The sequence below is a fragment of the Gouania willdenowi genome, chromosome 5 (assembly GCF_900634775.1).
Source record: "Gouania willdenowi chromosome 5, fGouWil2.1, whole genome shotgun sequence".
NCBI lineage: Eukaryota > Metazoa > Chordata > Actinopteri > Blenniiformes > Gobiesocidae > Gouania > Gouania willdenowi.
The window spans coordinates 18,112,287-18,135,642 of record NC_041048.1 but is presented as its reverse complement, the minus strand read 5'-3'; the positions used below and the strand labels follow the sequence as shown (position 1 = coordinate 18,135,642).

The 23,356-nt window shown below is 40.7% G+C and overlaps 2 protein-coding genes across 2 annotated transcripts in view; one reads left to right on the top strand and one right to left on the bottom strand.

Moving 5' to 3' along the window:
* LOC114463045 (voltage-dependent calcium channel subunit alpha-2/delta-3-like) overlaps positions 1-7,186 on the bottom strand; it is a 52,309-nt gene extending 45,123 nt beyond the window's left edge. The window contains exons 1-4 of the mRNA XM_028446281.1: positions 6,984-7,186; positions 5,568-5,649; positions 4,213-4,428; positions 2,785-2,901 (exon numbers count right to left, since the gene is read on the bottom strand). Coding sequence (XP_028302082.1) covers positions 2,785-2,901; positions 4,213-4,428; positions 5,568-5,649; positions 6,984-7,087 — 519 coding nt within the window. The 5' untranslated portion in view covers positions 7,088-7,186. The remainder of the gene's footprint in view (positions 1-2,784; positions 2,902-4,212; positions 4,429-5,567; positions 5,650-6,983) is intronic.
* Positions 258-21,335, top strand: LOC114463046 (parapinopsin-like). The gene is made up of 5 exons (XM_028446282.1): positions 258-367; positions 11,282-11,607; positions 12,611-12,939; positions 20,394-20,636; positions 21,216-21,335. Exons 2-5 carry the CDS (start codon positions 11,289-11,291, stop codon positions 21,324-21,326), a joined length of 1,002 nt encoding a protein of 333 aa, XP_028302083.1. The 5' UTR covers positions 258-367; positions 11,282-11,288; the 3' UTR covers positions 21,327-21,335.
* The last annotated feature ends 2,021 nt before the right edge of the window (positions 21,336-23,356 follow it).

The following is a 23,356-nucleotide window of genomic DNA, read 5'->3' as shown; positions in this document are numbered from 1 at the left end:
GGTGAGGAGGGTGAAATCTGTTCGAGCTTTAACAAGGCCTATAGTAAATATAGGATGCTGAACCCTTTAAGAAAAAACAACCCTTGCGTAGATCGTCCCAGGTTAATGTTAAAGCCCTGCGTTCTGTCAGCCTCCTCCGCCTCGTTGGCGCGCAGTATTTTACGCGCACGCACCATGCGTGATGTGCTCTGTGGTGGAGCTGCAGGAGGATGATGGATGGTGGGATGGATGGGGGAGATGGATGTGTGCTGGTGCTGGAGCGGCTTCCTGACGCAGTTCAACTAAAGCAGAGGTGACTCCTGTTAAAAAAAAAAAAAAGTCCTATTTATGGGAAAAAACGCCTGCAAACGGAACCCGAGGCAAACAGGTAATTAACATCTGTCAAACACCTCCAGAAAATCCTGCAACACAAACATTCTGCGGCTGCTGAGCGATGCAGGCCACGTTTAACTGACCTCGCTTCAGGTTATTGCAGAGTCAGCATTTAGAAAATCAACTCTTCAGGGTGTTTGAAATGTTAGGGTTGCTTTAATGTGGGGGTGGGGTTTAAAATGTAAGATTAGGATTAAGACATGTATCCCTTTTAATGAATGTATCATAATAAAATACTAAACTTTGAAAAACTCATTTCTCGTGGAAAATAGCCACAAAACCAACAATATTGTGAAAAGACTTGACATTAAATTCAGTATCAAAAATAACACTGATGTTAGTTTAAAGTAGTGGTTCCCAACAAGGGGTACGTGCACTTTTACTTGAACATACCTCAGTGAGTACACAGAAACATTTGTAAATTTAATTTTCAACATTATAGGACAGATTTCTACATGCACACAGACATTTTCCTTAACCGTCAATTATGAATTGTGGCACAATTCTTTAAAATACATCAAAAAGGAAAGTGCAAAATAGAAAACTGCCAAACAACCAGAAATAGATGAATAAAGGGTTTAAAACCAGATTCAGAAAATGGTTCAGATGAGCCTGCAGACACAAATAAACAATGCATAAGATGAATTAATGTGTTCACATGATATGATGTAAAGGATAAGGAGGACATGGACCAAAAAAGGTTGGAAAACACTGGTTTAAACTGAGGAAATGTGCAGCTTGGGGGCCCCTGGTATATATGGCTTCTAGCGCCCTGTGAATCTGCATTGTCAGCATATAGCAAGTAGAAACGACTGACCTTCATTTACTCACCAGGGTCGCAGTTTGACCGAAATGCATATTTCTATTTTTATACTCTGATTCAGACACATTATTTAAACAAACATGTGGTGTAACACACGCTACAGTGACATGAGTGATCACATACATACATGGGTATCAGGCAAAGGGAGATAAACGTTATCACAGCACAGCAGCCTCTTTAACGCACGTCTTTAACATGGATACAAGATCAACCTGTGATGAGGTCACAGACGAGTGCTATCAAGTCAAACACATTAAACGTTCCACAGATACAGTAGGTTGGATATATTTCACATATTTACTCATTAATTCAAAAAGAACCCTGATGACTTTCCTTTTCATGCAAGAAATAAAAAACTTGATGATCCCATCTTCTTTATCCTCTCTTACTGAGGGTCTTTGAGGTAGCACACCCTGAACAAGTCACCGGTCCATCACTATCACTTACAATCACAGGCATGTATGGAGCAAAAAATCAACCACGTGAGAATGTCGGATATGATGTTATGTTTTGTGTCTTGTTCACTAATGCACATTTTTTATCTGAAGTTTCAATCCAACCATGTGTGCCTGTGGTTGTTTCTACGTGTTAACCTTGCATTGGACTGATGACCTGTTTAGTTTTACTGCTGGGTCCTAAAGCAGGGTACACACATCAGGATTTTCTAAAATTGAAGAGATGATATTATCTGTTAGAGACCCCAGACATTAGGATAAAAAAAAAACTGGCATAGAACTGTTTTTATCGGATTGTGCGTGATGTTGCAACATATCACGCCACGCACAAAATAATTCCACACTCTACACACATAACGAATCTTCCACGCCAGAAATCATGGGCGATCAAACGTGATGTAACAGCGTGATATAGTGCTGCGTTCCACACAACTCGGAACTCAGGATATTCCAACCTTGTCCTTGAAAAAACATGTTGAGTTCCGATGTTTTGCTGCCATTCTGTTTAGTGTCACTAACCATGTTGTCATGAGTCAGGAGTTATTGGCTTTACCCACACAGACAAATAGTTTTGGTCTTCATTTATATAAACAAATAGTTTCTTAACACATCTCAGACCACAGAATCTTTTAGGATAAGCTTTGAAGACATACCATAATCTGTCATATTCCGTTCTTTGTCAGAAAGGGGGCAAATCAAGACTAGAACAGCCTAATTGTTTTTATGTGTGTACCTTGTATAAACGAAAATCAGGATAAGTGTGTAAAGATGAAGGAATAATTATTGGGTCAGAAATCTTAAAAGCTTCATGACATTTCTCAACTATTTAAATCATTTTCTAATGTCAACACCAATCTCCGTCCAATGTCACAAATGGCAAAGTATAAGAATAAAAAAGCTTCAGTTCTGTAAGTGAAGCAGAAATTAACTACTAGTTCATCATTAACCCTCATCTTAATCCCTGTTACATGTTTGTTATTGAGCTTTTTTCCCCTGTTTGCACTGATAGTCACAGCAAAAAACAGATAATTGGAAATTATAACAATATCGTCACACCTCGACCATGAATACTGTAGGTAACCCTATAAAGAACTGTATTTACAGTACATCAGGCATTGTTTGATCTATACCCACCCTGGTGGCTTCTGATTTCCTCCTGAACATTTCTTCCATTTTCACAGCCAGGTTCTTCACTAGTTTCACACCATCAATCTCCTCCACTCTCACTGACTTCTCAAGTGCTTTATATTTCTGTAAAACATCAGAAAAAAAGTTGGACTTATTATCAGACTTTAAAAAAAAAAAAAGATTGCTAAAAATTGTTTGTTTGTTTTTTAAAATTTTGCTCATGAAATAATAAATAATAATATACTGTGGTAAAGAAGCTGAATTTAGTGTGCTTTTTACAAGAGGTGGGAGAGCTGGGACTAGTGAAACACGTTGGCTGACAAGCTGCATGCAGCCACTTTCAGATGAATCCCGGATAAAAAAAAAAAAAAAATCCACGCTGCAACACAGAATGATTGATAGCCTTTATCAGATCCTTCCCATTGGCTGGATGTTACTGCATCTCTCACCCTGATTGGCTGCTGATGGCCACGTTGGGTGGCTGGCCAGGGGGTCGGGGTTGGTTGGGGGTGGGGGAGGGATCTGAAGGCTATGCATGGCAAGAAGGTAATTGAAATGGAGTCAAAGCACAGGAGAAAGATAATAACGTGACAAGCTTGGGCGATTCTGGGTAATGAACTACACCTCCCATAATGCTGAATGTGCTGGAAGCCCAGGACATATATACACAACAAAACACAGCAGACTCACAGGAATACAAGATTACATAATCTTACACCTGGGTCTCACACACACACACACACACACACACACACACACACACACACACACACACACACACACTTGTGTCCTCTCATGTTACTCAGTCAGGCACGTTATTTCTAATAACCTTATCTATAAGTAAGCATAATCCAGTGAGGGTCCATAGCACACATACAGTTGTTTTAAGCATTGTGTGGACACACAAAGAAACACACAAAGACCAGTACATGAGGCGACAAATTACCCAGTGAAAGGAAGAGTGCTGGAGCAGAACAGTTCATTTCACGCCTGTCCTCTCTGCCCCAACACCCCAAGTCCTCTGTCCCTGCGGCCCCCCACCCACCCAACGACCCCGCTCCCCCCGCCATCAAGTGGAAACTGAGGTCTATTGAAAGCTCTGATCGTGTCTATTGATTGGATGAAATGATCTTTGCATGAGGAGCTCAGTTTTTTCCCCCCCAGAAATCACAGTGAAATCAGGGACTTTGTTGTAAAAAAGCCTCTAATGATGGGCTTTAATGAGCAGCCCCCAAAGAGCCGTGCTTTCCCTCACGGCTCACTGCTTTGTGCTGACTGGCTCAGCTCAGCTCTCTGTGCTCATGCTTTCATGAACAGGAACACAAGCAAAGTGCTTACATTAGAACAAGTACAAGAACAGATCACGAGTGTGTATTCCACAACTTAAGATGTATTTCAGGTTGTTTTTAACAAATGAGATAAAAAGGTTGAAACCTCTGGGCAGGGACCTCCAAGGCCTGGACTCTGAAGCCTCCTTTTAAATGCAGTTTGAATGCTCTCCCCATATCTGCGTGGACTTCCTCGCATCAGGGCTTCCTCCCATCCTCCAGGACATGCAGTAGAACTCTTTATCCTGCCGCCCTTCACTGGGGTAGTTACATCAGAGCTGGAGTTGGTCCCTTGTCGTGGTGCAGTGATGGCCCACAGCTCCTAAAACCCAGGACAGATGAAGCAGATATTCCATACTTTGAAAAAAGCATAAAAATCTAAATAGAAACCAGATCGTTTTTGTCTGTAATGCTGTTTCTCAGTATTCACTGGAGAAGGAACCACGTTCTGAACTCATTGCTAGAGCAGCACCCTATATTATTTGCGTTGATATAAAACTATATGGTATTTTCTAAGACCTGTTTGTCATTTTGGGTGAAATAAAGAGCAATATTTCATGGCAAGGCACATTTCATACACAAGGCAACTCAATGTGCAATAAATCAACAATAATATGATTAAAAATCTCCCTCTCAGTCATAGCAGAGAAAAAGTGCCTCTAACTTGGATTTAGAAATGTTCACATTGGATGGTGATTTCAGCTTTGTTGGCAGTTTGTTCCACTTCTTTGCAGCATAACAACTAAAAGCAGTGTCACCATGTTTACTGTGAAACCTGAGCTCCAATATAAATTTCATGTAATTTTTTTGTAAAAAACCTAAAATTAGGTTTCTAGCACTCAACATAATCTAAGATGTGTAAATAATACTTCTGATGCAACCATAAAAAGTCAAAGCTAAATGCACATAATCGTGTTTTCACTCACATTTTGAAGGATTAAAGTTCTTTTACATTAATGTGGACATAAAAACCTTTAGGCCGAGCTGTTTTCTGCCTATATTTTTGTTTTAACGTGACTGCGTCAGGCTCAAAACCCGTTTGCAGATGCTTGAATCTCGACAGGCTGCCCACTGTTGTACAGTTATTCAACACTCTAGCAGATGAGCTCTCCAGATGTTTACCTCACAGTGTTTAGTCTGAGCTTGTTTGATTGAAACAGACACATCCTCCTCCTCCTCCTCCTCCTCCTCCCTCCTCATCCTGCACCACCTTCTACAACCTGAATGATGCTAATACAGAGGCCACCTCTGCCATCAAGTGGTGAAAAAGCTTTATCCACCCACATCACCTAAACACGCACACACTGACACACAGGACTCTGCCCTGCTAAACACACCTGGGTCTTCCTTAAAGAATACACGGCATCAGCATTCCGCTGACTCAGTAAAATGTCTCTGCTGCCATCAGTGACAACAGAATCAGGCAGATGATGTTAGAACCGATGAACATACAGTATGTACCTTTTGCAGGAGCTGGGATCCAGAATACTTTGCAGAGATGGATTTAATCTCACCACCAAACGCTGAAGCCCAAAGCTTCACTCTGAGGGATCCAAAAACACAAAAAGACAGTTTCATCAACAACTTCAAATGAAGTGATAACGATAATAAATCATTGTAATGTTGTACTGTTGTAATCAACAGACTAAACATGTAGCTCTACATATGTTTTAAACTTCAATAACACAACATCATGATCACACTGATACATCCCTAATATTTCTCCTTGCTGTCATTTTAAAACTTAACTATCAGTCAAAAGATTCTGATCACACCGCAGTGACTCTGACCTTCATTTTCTGGAAACACCTCTTTCAATTAATACAATGTCCCATCTTCATCTCTATTGGACAGTGAGAAGTGCCAAAATTGTAAAACTGCATTCTCTTCTGTCTCAAATTTTGACATAGTTTTGTATTTAAACAAAAATAAAATAAAATAAATAAAAATGCTGAATGCCTCTCTTGAATGCAACACACAAACATCTTAAACACTGTTAATAAATCTTAGTAGTATATATATGTTATGAGAGAAATATAAAGTAATACATTGACTTCACTGGCACAGACATTGAACATCCCTGTAGACAAAGGGTTAAGATGAGGATCAAAGGTCCGCAGTGCAGCTTTTGTCACTTGATAATTAAATTTGTGGGATTTTAGTGACATCAAACTGTAAGTGAAATCTGGAGTCATTTACATTATATTTGATGTTTTATCTTTTCACTTTTATTTTCAATAAATGTAATCGTATTCATTGTTTTAACTACTCAATATTTTCACAGTTTAAAAATTCTCAATAACGACAAGAGTAACTTGGATTGAATTCAACAATGTATTTGTGATATTCTATTGCCACGTAGGAGGATATTTAAGATTAGTTCAAATATTGTACAGGAAGACATTGCATTGGTTATAATGGAAAGGAAAAATGAATGGTCTCTCAATCATCTTCCTGTAAAATACATTTGATTGAAATTATATATTTAACATCACAATGTCTTCTTTAAAACTTGAAAAATACTGTATTTGCAGTAAATCCGAGAACACCTTTTGATATCGCTTTTGATATTTTCCAAAAATGCTTTTCCCTCCCCTCCATTTTTTTTCTGCCAAACTTCCCAAAACATTTCTGTAACTATTCCGTTTGCAGGTTGAAAACTTTACCCCCCTGTCATTCTTTCTCCATTTATAATAAATCACATCTTGCGTTGGCCCTTTTGTGTGATCCTTAAATATCACAAATTACACAGTGTATGTAAACTAAAAAATACCGTAACTTTTATATTTTAACAGAATAACATATAAAATAAAAAAATAAAAAATATCAAAAGATAATTCCATTGAATTAAAAGTTACAGAGGCGCTCCTCACTCACACTGACATAGGAATCCCTTGCTGGGATCTCACCACATCTAGGGAGATCCAAAGCAGGAAAACGCCGGTGGTGCACATGTGTGAGATCACCCAGTTTCCACGCATCTCACACAGTCTGCCGCAAATGTAACCAGAACAAAGTGGGATGGAAGAATTCCGATCGCGCGCAAAACCCGCGCCGTTATTCCTGATGCGCCTTTTCAATTCGCGCCAAAGCCTGGAGCTCCCTACTGTACATCTCTCTCTCTCTCTCTCTCTCTCTCTCTCTCTCTCTCTCTCTCTCTCTCTCTCTCTCTCTCTCTCTCTCTCTCCTGCAGACGGAAACCCCCTCGTTGGCTCTTTGGTGCAGGACTCTAAAACCTTTTCAAGATTTTCATTTTTTCTACAAAATTCTCTTAATTATGGGGAGCATGGCAGACAGCTACAGCCACTGAACTGTGCTGACTTTATTCAGTGATGAGAATTCATTGATTGTTTCCTTATAGTTGTTGCGTTAATGATGCGTGATCATCTTGTGCCATATTGTGCGTAATCTTCCCCCAGGAAGGCGATAGAGATAAAAAAAAATAAAAAATAAAATAAAAAATGAATAAATAAATGTGTTTATATTTTATTAAACAAGTCAAAATAAACAATAAAAAACGAAGAACACTGGTTCGGTGAAACTGGACTGATGGAGATGATTTGCTCACCCAGGTGATGAATTGTTCTGCCACGATCAAAATAAAAGAAACCACGAAGGGAAGAAATGTACTGACGCCTGATTAATTCATCACTTAACGTCAACCATCAAATTGATTTTCTTTTCTTTCTTTCTTTGTGTTTCCCTGGTTGATGAGTGGAGGTCTCTGCTGCATGTGCTGCAACGCTGCGCATGGACCGATGCTCTCTGAACTCATGCGTAAAAGTAAAGTTTGCCTTGCGTGTCTCTACCGTCCTGCGCGTCCACGGACGCAGATTAGGAGCAGATGATGATGATGATGATGATGATGTGAAGGAAGCGGCTACGCTGGAAGGGCACGTACACCCCCGCCCCTCCTTTCTTTCACCACCATCAACTCTACAGAAACCCTGTTTCCACTTGAAGCTTTTATTAGTTTAGTAATTGCGTCGTACATCAACGCCGTGAGGAGCCGCTGCAGCCTGGGACGCACCGATAAGCCTGAACGTTGCAGGATGACGGACAATATCATCCAGTCTGTCCGGCTCACCTCACCGACCAGGAGCTCCTGGTAATAAGACAACCGCAAAGCAGCAGTTTGCATTTAAAAAGACATCCTAAAGTCCCATTTGAATGATGCGTTTTTTTTTTATTTATTATTGACGTGCTTTTAAGCAAATATAACTTTTTAATAAATAATAAAGGATAGTAACGTCATTGCAAAGTATAAAAGACAGGATTAACAAAGGTGAACTGTGCAAACCTTGCCCGATGATGCCCTGTTTTAAAATATAAAATATTATGAGCTAAAAATCCTTATTGACCAAATATAAAATAGCCAGGATTAGTGACAAGTTGTGCCAGCTCAGACAGATATTATTATTATTATTATTATTATTATTATTATTATTATTATTATTATTATTATTATTATTATTATCATTAAAAGACATATCAGGTGACCCTATTTAAACTCTAGGTGATTACATTTTTCATTGATTGATTCATTTATTCATTTGTGATTTACTGAATTTTGTGAGACATATGAACTGAAGGCTTTTGTTTGTTCTTATTTTGATCTTAGTGTCAAGTTAAATTAAATATCATGTCAAAGTACAATTGATAGCAAACCCCAACTATGACCAAATATTATAGTTAATGAGTTTTTCTACTATATTGCATATCCTGACAGTGTTGGGTGTATGAATAGATAGGTGGAAGGTAAGCAGTGTGTATAAAAGTAACTATAAGCCACACAGGCACATCATGCAGTTTTTTTATTTAAAAAATGAAATGCATACAAGTTCTGATTTTTAATTTGCCACATCTGGCAATTCTGCTAATATATGAGTGATATATCCAATGATCAGTCCAAGATTATCTCCACTTTAAAAATGAATAAATTAATGCTATGGTGATTTCAAGAGAAAACGGAGGTTATACAACCACAACACAATCCCGCTGAGCAGAGCTAAAGCTGTGCTATCATCATCATCATCATCATCATCATCATCATCATCATCATCATCATCATCATCATCATCCTGCCTTCCCTATACTGTTCTGTCTATTTTTTATATATCTATATGATCCCAGTCTTCCCAACCTGTGTGTTATCCACTATTCTGACTTATACAGTCTACTTACATATGGCTATAGACCAGGTCCTAAAAGCCTAATAAAGAACTGAATATGTCTATTTGACCGTGGTGAACTGTCAGTCAAAACAATGGTGAGCTAATCAGCAACTTGACTTGATTGAAGTTAACCCTCTTAGAAGGTGAAGCATCGGACACTCGTTCATTGCTGCTTCTTGAGCCTAACCTCGTGTCCTCAGAGACATCTTAATCCAGACAGTTTTCATTAGTCAACCCACCATCGACTTATCCTGCTCTTATGTCGCCTATATGGGGGGGTGGGGGTCACAGAGTGGCAGACCTGTCTGACACAGTCCCTCACACACTTCATCTGTTCCAACACACCGCACATTCAGAATCAGTGATGATTAAATACTGAACATTCTGAACGTCCTTAGGTAGAACCAATTGTCTTTACTTAAAGAGAAACTAAACCCCTGCTTTCTCCTGACCTGACACTAAAGAGTGAAATAAAAATAAAAAAAGCCTTAATTATGGGCGGGGCTCCTGGAGCAGTTAAGACACGCCCAGTCTGTACTATAAAATCTCTAATGAACAATCTATGATATGTTAAAGCGACCCATTACTAAATATATACCTCTCTATTAAGTCTTCTGTCAGTCCATACTCACCACAGATTGTAGAGTACTTCTATTCATTCATTCATTCATTCAGTCATTCATTCATTCATTCATTCATTCATTCATTCAATCATTCATTCATTCATTCAATCATTCATTCATTCATTCATTCATTCAATCATTCATTCATTCATCTTCTATAGATTCTGTCTGCTGGTGTCTATCTTCAGCACAAACAGAGGCTATAGTCGGGGCGACACCCTAGACTACATGTGTCAAACTCAAGGCCCGGGGACCAGATTCAGCCCTTCAGAGCATCTAATCTGGTCTGCAGGAGTAAGTAAAACTGATGAACCATGAATCATTGTGTAAATTACCAACCTATTTACCGTAGTTGTAGATATCTCAGCCCCTCAAAAAAGGGGCTGAGATATACTTTTTTAAACAAATATCTGTACTTTGTACTCCTTACATTTTAAAAATTAGCTCGTTTCTTTTAAGACTTTCGATGATGACGTTGCAACGTAAAAAGAAGCAAACCAACAATCGCGAAGCTGGAGGAGAAGCTGGAAACATTTGATCTATAATGAGTGCTAAATTCTCCAGGTATTGATAAAGGGTAACATATTTCATTTAATTCAATTTTAACATTTTAATTTCCATGTACCAGTTTTCTACAAATTAAAAATGATCAACTTAAAGATGCTCTGGGTTTTATTGAACATTTGCACTTTTTTTTTTCTTGAAACATATTATTTACAAATTGTATTTATTCTGAGTGTTAAATTATCCAGGTGTTCAAAGGTAACGGATTTAACTTGTTTCCTTCAAAAACCCTGTCATTTTTACATAAGTACATTTAGTAGCATGCACTTTTTTACTTTTAATCAGATAGAGGGCCAACTTCAATAGTTTTACTTTTACCAGTTATTTTTATTCAAGTATCTATGATTTTACTTGAGGACTGCAGACTAGTACTTTTGCCAGCTCTGCTAACTTGTAAGTACTTGGTCATGATGAACTTTCACTGACCCCTGTTAAAACTCTGGGACGTTAGAAGGTAACAGTACTGAGAATTGATCTGATAGTTAAACTGGCAGACCATCATGACTCTTGTATCTTTAATTAATCAGGTATCTTAAATGTGTTTGTTTCCGGTGACTCTCGGAGGGCTGTGAGTGATCCATGTGGCAGTAGTCGTGAGTGCTCATCCTGTTTAAGTCCCTTTTACAATCAAGCAAAAGGTGAAAGTTCAGTTCTATCCATTTAGAGGAATTACTCTTTGTTAATTCCAGACCTGGAGAATGTATTCTTAGACCTGCAACATCTAATCTCAGTAGTCACACTTGCATAGAGATATATTGAACAAGCAGGAGCTCCAAGTCAAGAAGAGACAATTTTTCCCTCTTTTTTCCCCCAGCTTCTCCATGATTCCAACAAATTCCTCTTATTACTACGGCCCACAGGGGGAGGCCCCTCTGTCTCGCACCGGCTATGTCTTTCTCGCCATTGTTATGGCTCTCTTCACAGGTCCAGCCATTTTACTGAACTCTACAGTGATTATTGTGACCCTCATGCACAAGAAGCTGAGGCAGCCTCTGAACTATGCCCTGGTGAACATGGCTGTGGCAGATCTGGGTACAGCCATGACTGGGGGAGTGCTGTCGGTCATCAACAACGCTGAGGGTTCCTTTTCCCTGGGAAGAACAGGCTGTGTGATGGAGGGCTTTGCTGTGTCCTTGTTTGGTGAGTGAACACAAGAGCACAGCACAGGGATCAGGTGTGACAACGTCCACATCAGGGTTGGGTTAAAATGACATTTTTCAGTGTGCTTTCATATATCCATGTTCAAATATAATTTACCTACGATTACAGTTACCAGCCATTTTTCCAGTTGCATATACATCAATAACAACTGGTGCTGCAACGGTGAGCTAGTCTCATGTCACTGCTCTCCTGATGTAGAACTACTGACTATAAAATGCAGACATTGTTCTGCCTGATCTGTTACAACTTTTGGCAATTTATAAAACTCCACGTGTTTTTCACGTTCTGACCGATTACTACAGCCAATAACATGGCAATAGTTCACTATTTCTTCTCAAAATTTGAGATTTGCTTGTTTGTGTGCTGTTTGTAAACCTGTTGCTTATGTCCAAAATGGCGACTTCCGGTTTGATGACGTGCTGTGAAAACCCTCTATTGTGTAGGAACTTTGTCGTCTCATTCAGCAGTAAGTAAACGCTAAACCTTTTCATTATATATGTTAAAAAACCTGACTAAAAACTCAGTTTTAAGTTCATCACTGGTGACGCTCTTTGAGGGGTGGAGAACGAGCAGGGAGACGTGATCGGTTAAAAAAAAACGAACCGTATTTTTTCATTGGTCGAAGTTTTTACAGGTTTACAGCTGCTACAGATGATGGCTTTTCTTCGTTCCCTTTTCAGAGCACATCTTAATTTCTGTCAGGACATTAAGAACATTTCAACCAAAAACTTAAAAAGTGGAGAAAATGAACCTACCCTACCTTAAAATACACAATTTTTATAGAATTTTTATGGGAATTATAATTACAAGGTTAATTATCTGGAGTCACTTCCAGCAACAGATTTTAAAATTACAATTATAATTATAGTTACATCATAATTGTAATTATCTATTTCACGATTACAATTATAATTGACCCAACCCTAGACCACATACTGTCACTAACAATGATAAAACATATTTGATTTTCTCACCCTGACAGGAATCACATCTCTGTGCACGGTCGCTCTGATTGCACTGGAGAGGATGTTTGTGGTGTGTAAACCACTGGGACAGATAAGCTTTCAAAAGAAACATGCTGTTGGAGGAATCACCCTCTCCTGGTTTTGGTCCCTCACTTGGAACCTACCACCTCTGTTTGGATGGGGTCGCTATGAGCTGGAGGGTGTTGGCACATCCTGCGCGCCCGACTGGCACAACACTGACCCTCACAATGTCTCCTACATCCTGGCATACTTTGCTGTGTGCTTCGCTGTTCCCTTTGCCATCATTGTGGCATCTTATGCAAAACTGATGTGGACGTTGCATCAGGTGAGAAGTTAAAAAAACATGTATAGCACATTCTTTGAAAAACTATTAATGAGTTTCTATTTCTATGGAGAGATGTGTAAAGTAATCATAACTACAACTGGTGTGAAGTGTTAAAACGAAGATAAATTAAATACAAACTAGTGACTTAGGAAACCTTTCATTAATCATATTAAAATGTATTTATATTTTTATTTTGAGCAATTTAATAGAAACAGAAAAGATTTTGTAGTATATACATACAGTTTTCCACATGTAGCCTATAGAGGTTTGGCACCACATGGAGTTTGTTTATGCTTCCATCTTGGACGTCATCAGCATGTCAGCAGACCACAGTTCTGTGTGACTGACTGTGAACATGATCGATAAATGAAGCCACATTTAACAGGGTTTATACTTTTAAGTTATACTAGATCTGCCGCCGAATGCCTAATTGACCAATTCAAGCAACATAGTTACACTTTAATCACTGTTAATACTTGACTTTGCTGTTTGAAGTACTCCTGCTAATTTTAGCACACTGTATACTCAAAGCTCTCAAGTCTCAGGCATTGGGTGTGAGACACATGCATTTCAACCTGTTCAACTCATAGACCGTAAAAATAATGGATGAGACAAGCTCCCGGGGAAGTGAAGCTTTTATTTTTAGAGCTCCCTCTGCTGACTGGCTGCAGTATAGGTCATAAACCCCGCCTTCTCGATGATGGATGGGATGTGGTTCAAATTGTAAATTTAAAATATTCTTCACATAATTTTTTTTCAAACCTAAACTCTGCTGTGATCATTAGTTATTGTCACCCTACATTGTGTTCAAGTGCTCATTTTTCTGTGAAGGTTGTTTTAAATAAGTTATTTGAGGTTGAAAAACGTGATTTTACATATGACGTTAATTGACAGCCACAGATCTTGAGTAGCTCTCTTTGTGAATAGCAGTTACTTTGTGAAGGAAAACTGAGACGCCATTTAACTAGATATTTGAAATATATCATGGTTTTGTACCAACCTCTATGGTCTGAACAAGCTGTTGGTAGAATTTGTTATTGCAATTAAATAAATGAAAGTATTTTATTGCACAAGTGTGACCATCACAAGCCCTCCCTAAGGAAGGGTAAGAAACACTTTATTAAAGGGAGAATATAAAAAGAGAGGGCAGTGCTACAGTAATATTGTTTGCTATGGTGAGTGTCGCAAGGATGGATTGTGATTGGTTTGCTGGAAGATCAAGCTTCGTCAGGTCTCCTATCAGACATAGACTTGGAGAGAGAGGAATCCTGCAGTCCAAAATGGAGGACAGTTTTTCAGTAATTAGAAACCAAAACTGTTGAACTGGGGAACAGAGCCATAAGGCATGTAAATAAGAATCAATAGTTCGTAACGGGAAAGATACTTAAATTCTTGGTGTAGCTGGGCTTGCGTAAGTCATCAGAGCAGTACGCTAAATGGGCGGGGCGTGTTACCAGGGCTCCTCCCGCCGGACCCTACTGCGCGGAATCTGGCTCTAAATGACGTCAAATTTGAAAGATGGAAGCAACCCTCAGCGCTGTATTGTTGCTTCAAGATCGTTGAGTGGGAACAGTTACAGTGCGCCCACACCACATCATGTATATCTCACACAGAGAAATGACCAGGATAAAGGTGCATTCACACCGAACACGAATGAAGTGACTAGATTACATTCAAAATCAATGTAAATGACGCGACTTCAAGCGAACTCCCTTCAATCGGCCCGACTTGCGTTATTCCGGCGACTAGGTCCTGTGCGACCTAGTCGCTCAAAGGTAAAAGATACTCTCTGTACGGCTCTTGGCTGTCCAAGCTGTCGTGAACGCGCACCAGCATCATTTGACGTCACCATCAGCGTCATTTGACGTCACCATCAGCGTCATTTGACGTCACTGTAAAAGAGGTTCGGGGCCTCTACAGGGTGCGCGGAATAGAGCCGGCGACACTATGGGAGTGTGACTCCGGTTAGAGAGTCACGAAGGCAGTTCTGGATTTATAAAGGCTTTAATTGGAAGAACGTGGTTCTGTAAACACAATGCAGCAGTATAAAGCATATCAGTAATTTAACACATATATGAATAAAGCTGCATAAGTATTAACACACACAAAGCATCATAAAAGCACTTAACTCACAAGCAAACAATCATATAATGCAAATATAATGACCATGGGTGGCAATAATCAACATAAGCAATTAGCAAGAGAAATAATAACATAAATCAGAAATTAACCCTCTTCAATGCAAGCTAACAGCAATGTAAGGAAAGTATAGCTAACATAACCAGGATGCATGAGTTAGCAACTATCACAAAGCAGCTAACATGCAAACACAAATATCCTCCAAGATGCATTGTCATGAGTTATAACATGAATCAGCCATTACTTACATTTCTCATGTACACACATCTTCCATGGAACAGGAGAGAAACACACACATGCAGCACTGCAGCTGGTCAACATGCAACACACTCTGCTCATGCATGCAGCAGGAAGAACTCTGCCAAAATATGTTCCCCTTAAAGGGCTAGTAACAACATGACTGAAAGTGAAACTAAACACTTATATAACAGGGCTTTCCTACACAGCCGCCCCCAAAAGTCTACTTTAGACCTTTTGAACATAAACAGGAAAGCATGTTAAGGTTCCTCCGCATCTGGGAGATTTGGGAGCAGCACCAGTCTGGACACAGGGCGCACGTATGTTTTATCTTTCACCTGCACAGCCACAGTACGGATACAATTGTCAGCTCCAGGATACGTCTGTGTGACCTTCCCAACTGGCCAGAGTGCTCGAGGAAGCCGCGGGTCAACAATGAGGACCACCTTACCGGCTGAAAGCCCCTCGCCATCTTTCCTCCACTTCTGTCTCTCTTGTAGACCTGGCAAGTAGTGGTGGATGAAGGTGGACCAAAAGTGATCTGCCAGCACCTGACTATGTTTCCAGCGACGTGTTCCAAGGAGGTCAGTAGAGCTATAAATGGCTTGTGGTAGAGGAATGATTCTGACTGGGCCTTGATGAGAAGAGCTGTCTCAGCGGCGAGGTAGTCAGATGCTTTACAATGCAGATTTGTGGTTTGCGGGTCGGCCGCCCCGTGAAGGGACCTGGCTGTGGCTTCTATGAGCTCTTTCCATGGGAGCTGGTTACCAGGGAGGATGATCACATTGGCAACCACAGCGGACTTCTTTATCTTATTGTCATCGGACTCAGGATCAGCAGAAGGTATGGTGGGCCAATGGTCCTCCAGTAAGTGAAGAAATCCTGGACCTTGATGCCATCGATGCAGATTTGCCAGCTCAGGTAGGGTCAAACCTCGAGTGATATCATCTGCCGGGTTGGCTGTAGAGCTCACATATCTCCAGCTATCAGGCTCAGTCAAGTTCTGGATCTCGTTGCAGTAAACTTCTGCCCTCCTCTCTGGGTCCTTGGCAAGCCTGCCCTCTATGCAATGAAGACAGGGTAGCACGGCGTCCTTTGTCCCTTGAATCAGTGTAACATTAACTTGCCTCAGCAAGGGGGTATCTTGTTGCTGTACACCATCAACCTTGACTCTGGTGGTGGATGTTTGGAGCATGGCCATCGCTTTCTGATCCTGCTTGGAGCGGGTGACTGCTTTCTCGCTACTATAAGGGAATGCGTCAACTTGCCAGAGGTGCCCAACATTCATGAAGAGCTTGGTAGCAGGAGAAACAGTGGAGATGCGGAAACATTGTGAGGTTGATGTAGGCTGGACTAGGCTGTTAGGACCCTGGAGTGACCAACCTAGTTGGGTACAGACGCCAATAGGACCACCTGGTGGACCTGCACGGACTGGCTGAATGGGGACTAGGAGGTGTGGCATATCTGAACCTATCAGGAGCAGTGGGTGAATGCGGTCAATCGGCTGTAGGGGCAAACCGCTGAGGTGCTTGTACCTTTGCTGTAGTGCAGCTACTGGGTAAGAGTGTTCGGCAAGGTTCAGACCTTCGGCAGTGAAGGCCTGGTGGATCCGGTACTTCTTGGAGGGCATGCACGTTGGAGAAAGGTCAAAGGAGACAGAACTGCCCTGGAGCTTTCCAACATTCTGATGGATTGTCTGTAAGTAAAGTGTCTCTGGTTGTCCACAAAGGTTTAGTTGCCGCACTGCTTGAGGGAGAATGATACTTCTTTCGGAGCCGTCGTCTAGGACAGCATAGGTCTCTAAAGCTCGGTCACCATTCCTTAGGATCACTTTGACAACCTTTAACATCACATGTTGTGATCGGTTGGGTCGATCGAGATAGATCCTTGCAGTTGGTGTGGTTATCATATTGACGTTGGTTTGGATCTGCTGGATGGAGTCATGCAGAATGGTCAGGTGCAGTTCTTTGCATGTTTTGCAGGGGCGCTTCAAGTTACAGTCTTGTGCAGCATGATTACGACCACACTTGAAGCACCGGTTTCCATCTCTGATCCATTTCATGATTTCACTGGTGGGCAGCTTCTTGAAGTTCTCACAGTTACTTAAGAAGTGGTCTTTGTTCTCACAGTGAGGACAATATGGCTTCGACTTGAAGGTGGCTTTCGAACGAGCAATTTCTGATACACTAGGGGGCTCTCCAGCATTAAAAAAGATAGTTGTGGTCTTCTCCTTATGGTGGGGGATAATGTCCTTCTTGACCGGTTTAGTTGTCTCGTGCTGGTAGAGTGCTGCAGCTCGACTGGAGAGACGCTTAGCTTGTGACTTCATCTGAAGCCAGGCTGCCAGGTCTGGCAATGTGTAGGTCATATCGAACCCTGTTCGAAGGATTCCACGGTTCAGACAATACTCGATAAAACTGTCTCTGAAGGATGGGGGCATTTTACTCAAAAGGCGATCCACGTGAGATCCACACCTCAACTCAAAACCATTTGGTCCTTCAAGTGTCCCAAGCATGCCCACAAGACACTGGATGGAGAGGGCAAATGAGTCAAAAGCCTCAGAGTCACTGAACTTGATAGCAGGCGAGTTGAGTATAGCACCTAGCTCTGACTGGACGAGCTGCCTTGGTTGGCCGTACTTATCTTGCAATGCCTGTAGTGCAGCAGTGTAGGGTTGTGTGTCGTACATATATGCCTTAGCTAGGTGTAAAGCACTGGGTAGCTTCAAGTGGCCAAGAAGCACTTGGTACTTATATTGTTCATTCAGGTGTCCATGACTGCCCATCAGATTATCCAGGGCCATCTTGAGAAGGGCAAAGTCACTCTCGCGGTCCCGTTCGAATACTGGCAGTATTGGCTGGGGAATACCATTAGGAGAGGTGATCAGTGTCTCAAAACCTGGATGCCCCGGTGTGCATGAAGGCGGAACTGGGACCTTAAAATGTGCGGCAGGGTTCATATGCTGGTATAGGGGAACAGCACTAGGCGTCAAACACGGTTCTACCGGGGGTCCTGCAGCAGAATGTCGAGTGCCTTGAATACCAGCAGTAATTACCGAGGCTTGGTGTGACGTTACAGGGGGCTCGATGTGAGCAGGCAGGGTGAGAGTTGGGTGCAATGATGCAGAGGGTGCAGCTGAAAGGGCCACCTGTGGTAGCGGGTGCATTGTAGGAGGAACGACAGTGCTTTGAACCCAAGAGTGTTGGATCACCGGTTGAGCTGATGAAGGCTGCTGGTTCTGTGATGTAGGAGGAGACTCGAAGAGAGGCAGCTGGAGTGAGTGTCCTACATGTGAAGACTTGGGCATGGTAGCTTTGTGCTCAGGTCTTTCGGTTCTACAGGGCTGTGAGCTTGATGGTAAAGAGAAACAGCTCTTTGGTGATGCAGCACCGCTATATGTCCCTTCTCTCTCTGGCTCTTGAAGCAGTGAGGTTACCAGCTTGGCTACCTGAAGCTCTTTCTCCTTCTTCTTGAGTTGTCTTTGCCTGTCGAGACGTTTGGCGATAGCTTCACGTGCCTCTTGTGCCTCCTGCTGTAGGCGTTGTGCTTCCCTGGCTTTAGTGTTTAGGCGTTGACACTCCAGGTCAGCATTACTGTCCTCGATGATCTGGCACTGTAACTCCTCGAGCTCCAGGCGGTGGATACCCTCCTGCAGTATGGCTTCCTGGACTGGTGACAGAGCATGTGGGGGGTGTACACCTGCAGATGACTGGTAGGAGGCCGGATGGGAACGTAGACCCGCCTCAGAGATGGACCTTGTAGCCGAGCGCCGTGACATAACACTGATTTGAGATGGGGCCCGTGACTCACTATGTTGGTGTCCTAACGAGTGTGACTTGTGTGCGTGCTTGCTCCTCACAGATGTGGCCCTCGAATCGCTAGCCCGCAGGAAGGGAGGGGTTAGATCCTTTGGAGGTTCATCTGAGTGTTGAGGTTCATAGCCCACCATGAAGTCGCTTAGATGGCGGGGTAGATGTCGCTCTCTCTGGGAACGAACATGTCTCACTGTGGCATTCTGGTATGCTGGCGTGACATCCTGCTCTGTTGGTTCCATAGCGTCGTGGAGGGGCTCTATCCGGCTCGAAGGACCAATGTAAAAGAGGTTCGGGGCCTCTACAGGGTGCGCGGAATAGAGCTGGCGACACTATGGGAGTGTGACTCCGGTTAGAGAGTCACGAAGGCAGTTCTGGATTTATAAAGGCTTTAATTGGAAGAACGTGGTTCTGTAAACACAATGCAGCAGTATAAAGCATATCAGTAATTTAACACATATATGAATAAAGCTGCATAAGTATTAACACACACAAAGCATCATAAAAGCACTTAACTCACAAGCAAACAATCATATAATGCAAATATAATGACCATGGGTGGCAATAATCAACATAAGCAATTAGCAAGAGAAATAATAACATAAATCAGAAATTAACCCTCTTCAATGCAAGCTAACAGCAATGTAAGGAAAGTATAGCTAACATAACCAGGATGCATGAGTTAGCAACTATCACAAAGCAGCTAACATGCAAACACAAATATCCTCCAAGATGCATTGTCATGAGTTATAACATGAATCAGCCATTACTTACATTTCTCATGTACACACATCTTCCATGGAACAGGAGAGAAACACACACATGCAGCACTGCAGCTGGTCAACATGCAACACACTCTGCTCATGCATGCAGCAGGAAGAACTCTGCCAAAATATGTTCCCCTTAAAGGGCTAGTAACAACATGACTGAAAGTGAAACTAAACACTTATATAACAGGGCTTTCCTACAGTCACCATCAGCGTCATTTGACTCCACATCTGCAGAACTGCACAAGAAATTCACACTCCGAAAAGAAGTACAAAATGTTTCACACGATATTTTCAAGGCAATAATGTGTGCAGACTCATTCTCTTTAGTTTAGAGCGCTTCATCACCCATTAGCATTAAAAAAACTTAAAATTAACAATTTTTTTCCTCAAATCCTGCCCTATTCTCCTTTAGATGCTCATTGTTTGGACAAAAAAAATCAATGAATGGCTGGCTGTAGATTTAATTGATTTACATAAAGCAATTGTTGTCTTCCAGGTATCGAGGATGGCCTGTGTGGAGGGCGGTGCTGTGGCAAAGGGAGAGATGAAGGTGGCCTCCATGGTGGTTCTGATGGTGCTAACTTTTCTCATTAGCTGGATGCCTTACGCCAGCTTGGCCATGTTTGTCGTCTCCAATCCTGATGTAAAGATCAACCCTCTGGTTGGGACGGTGCCCGTTTACTTGGCCAAGAGCAGCACAGTGTATAATCCTATTATTTATATCTATCTAAACAAACAGGTAGCGTCACCAGCACACACTAATTCTTCCACTTCATTGACACTTCATTCAGTTTTTTACAGAAATGACAATTTAGAAACATAAACAGCAGTCACTTTTTTTGCTCCTTTTTGGCAACAAATTAGCCCCACCTGCTGGTGGACCACAGTGCATACATAAATAAGCCTTCTTTTTTTATTAAATAGGTGCAGGAAGGAGGTTGTGATTGGGGGGGTATTATATCAAGAAAGATGGTATCATAATTATGCCAACTAACCAAAATTGTACAAACAAGTTAATATCAAATTGCTGATAAAATTGACCTGTACTTGGGCCAACATTTCAATATTTCTATAGGTGTAAAACCAGGAAAAGGGTCATGCATCCTACCAAGAATATATTGATCTTGTTAACTAACAGCCCCTTGTGATAAGTTTGGAAGTTTTAAGAGGAAATGTTTCTGTCACCTTAAAATCATTGCATTTGTGTCTGCAGGTTGAACCCTGATATAGAAATGGATGGATTTGATTTTTGTGATACATGAACAAATGTTTCTCACTCTTGTCCAGTTATACACACCCGTGTGTTTGTTTCTCCCAGTTTCGTAAATATGCCGTACCATTCCTGCTGTGTGGGAGAGAGCCTTGGGTGGATGAGGAGGAATCTGAGGCAGTGACCGTGGTGGAGGCGGCCAGAGTATCTCCCTCCTAAACAAATAACCACGTGGAGATGCTTCCTGCTCAACTATAACTGTTTGAAATGACAAATTCTTCATCTCATTATCCTTCATGACCCATAATAAAATGATGTGTTTTGTTCTATAGGGAGAAGTGATATCAGATAGGATAATCTGAGTGAATCCTGTAATGCATTCAAATAAATATACAAGAGTGTTCATTCAGCGGAGAATCATTTAATGGTAATCAATAGAAAATAAAAAAAATCAGTATTGATTAAAATAATTTAAAGGATAAAATAAAAAGAAATATACAAAATGTTTGCATTGATACAAAAACTAAAGGGAAATAGTAAAGCCTTTGCTACTAAGACAAACAATGTATACAGAATAAAAACAAGGAGGAGCAAATATCTAGACTTTCAAGTAGAGAACATTACCTTGCATCTTTCCATACTGTACAAATTTTACATAAACTTCTACTTTGATAGAGCTTTCTGAACATTTAGTTTTAATTATAAGCCCGGCGAGATGCGGAAAACTCTGTAAACGGGCGCATCACCCTTTTATTATTATTTTTTCTCCACTTTCAAAACAGAAGAACAGTGCACCTTGGAAATATCTTTTCATACCCTTTCATTCCCAGCATTGGAAAGTGAAGTGAGAGTGACAAATACTAAGTCCACTAAATCACACACAGTCACAAAAAGTACAAAATCTTTTCACCTTAACACACAAATGTGTTTAGAAAAGGAGAAAGGAAAGCACTATACAGATACCTGTGCAAAGACAAACGACTATGTGCTAAGATTATTTTACCATTGGTACAGACTGAACCAAATCATCTTTTCTTTCTTTTTTTTTTTCTCAGGAAACCCTGACATGAGGTAAAAGTAGATTCTTTTCATCTTTAGTTTAACACAACTTTTAAAAGTCTTTACAAAATTCTGCATATCTTCAGTTCATCAGTACTGTAATTGCTACAAATAGTAGAATGTGCCTTATATGTGCATTGGTCCTTTTATATGACGTCATCAACGAAAAAACGGGAACACATTGACTTGTTTTTAAAAACTCACAAACTATTCAAAGAGCCCTTTCAATGTGCACACAAAATGGAAAACCAACATTTAAATGACAGCATGACGTGGATTTAGCACTTGCCTACGAATCAAACGTGCATGAACAATGCAAATGTTCACCTTATATTTGCTTGGTACAAATGCCTGGAAGAGTCCACCTCAGTGTGAAAGAAAAATCATGCATCCGGACAGATAAGATGAAAATAGAAACGTGTAATTATTGGGTTGTTTTTCTCTTTTTATGCATTAATCAGACTTTTTGCTTTTTGAATTTAATATGTCCACTTAATAGTTATGGGCTGCCGAATGTTGATTTAAATAGCACTTTATCCCCACACTGAAAAAGTCTCAAAGTGCTTTACAATATCAAGTCATTCACTCATTCACACACCAATGGGACAGAGCTGCCATGCAAGGCGCTGGTCAATCACTGGGAGCAACTTAGGGTTTAGTGTCTTGCCCAAGGACACTTCGACACATAAACTGGGGAAACCCCCAACCTCTCAATTAGAAGATGACCCCTCTACCACCTAAGCCACGGTCGCCCTAATGTAAAATGTAAAAACTTGGTCACAGTTTCATAGCTGACATATTTTTAACATTTAGCTCATTTTTCTCATTTAGTACATTTTTCTTTTATTCATTAAAATTCATGTAAAACAGCGTTTTCTTTATTCTTGTTAAAAATGTGTAAACATGAAAAATAAATCCTTAATGTTGAATCTAAATGTAAAAGTTAAATCTTAATGTTAACTGTACATCTAAATGTTAACTCTAAATCACCCTCCAAGGTCTTTTGCTTCTGCACCGCTGACCTGCCCACTTTGCATAATTTCGTAAAACATTTAGATTTTGATATAAACTTAACATTTAGATTCATTGTTTTGATTTACATTTTACATTTAGATTTATTGTTTTGATTTACATTTTACATTTAGATTTAACATTTTGATTTACATTTTACATTTAGATTTAATGTTTAG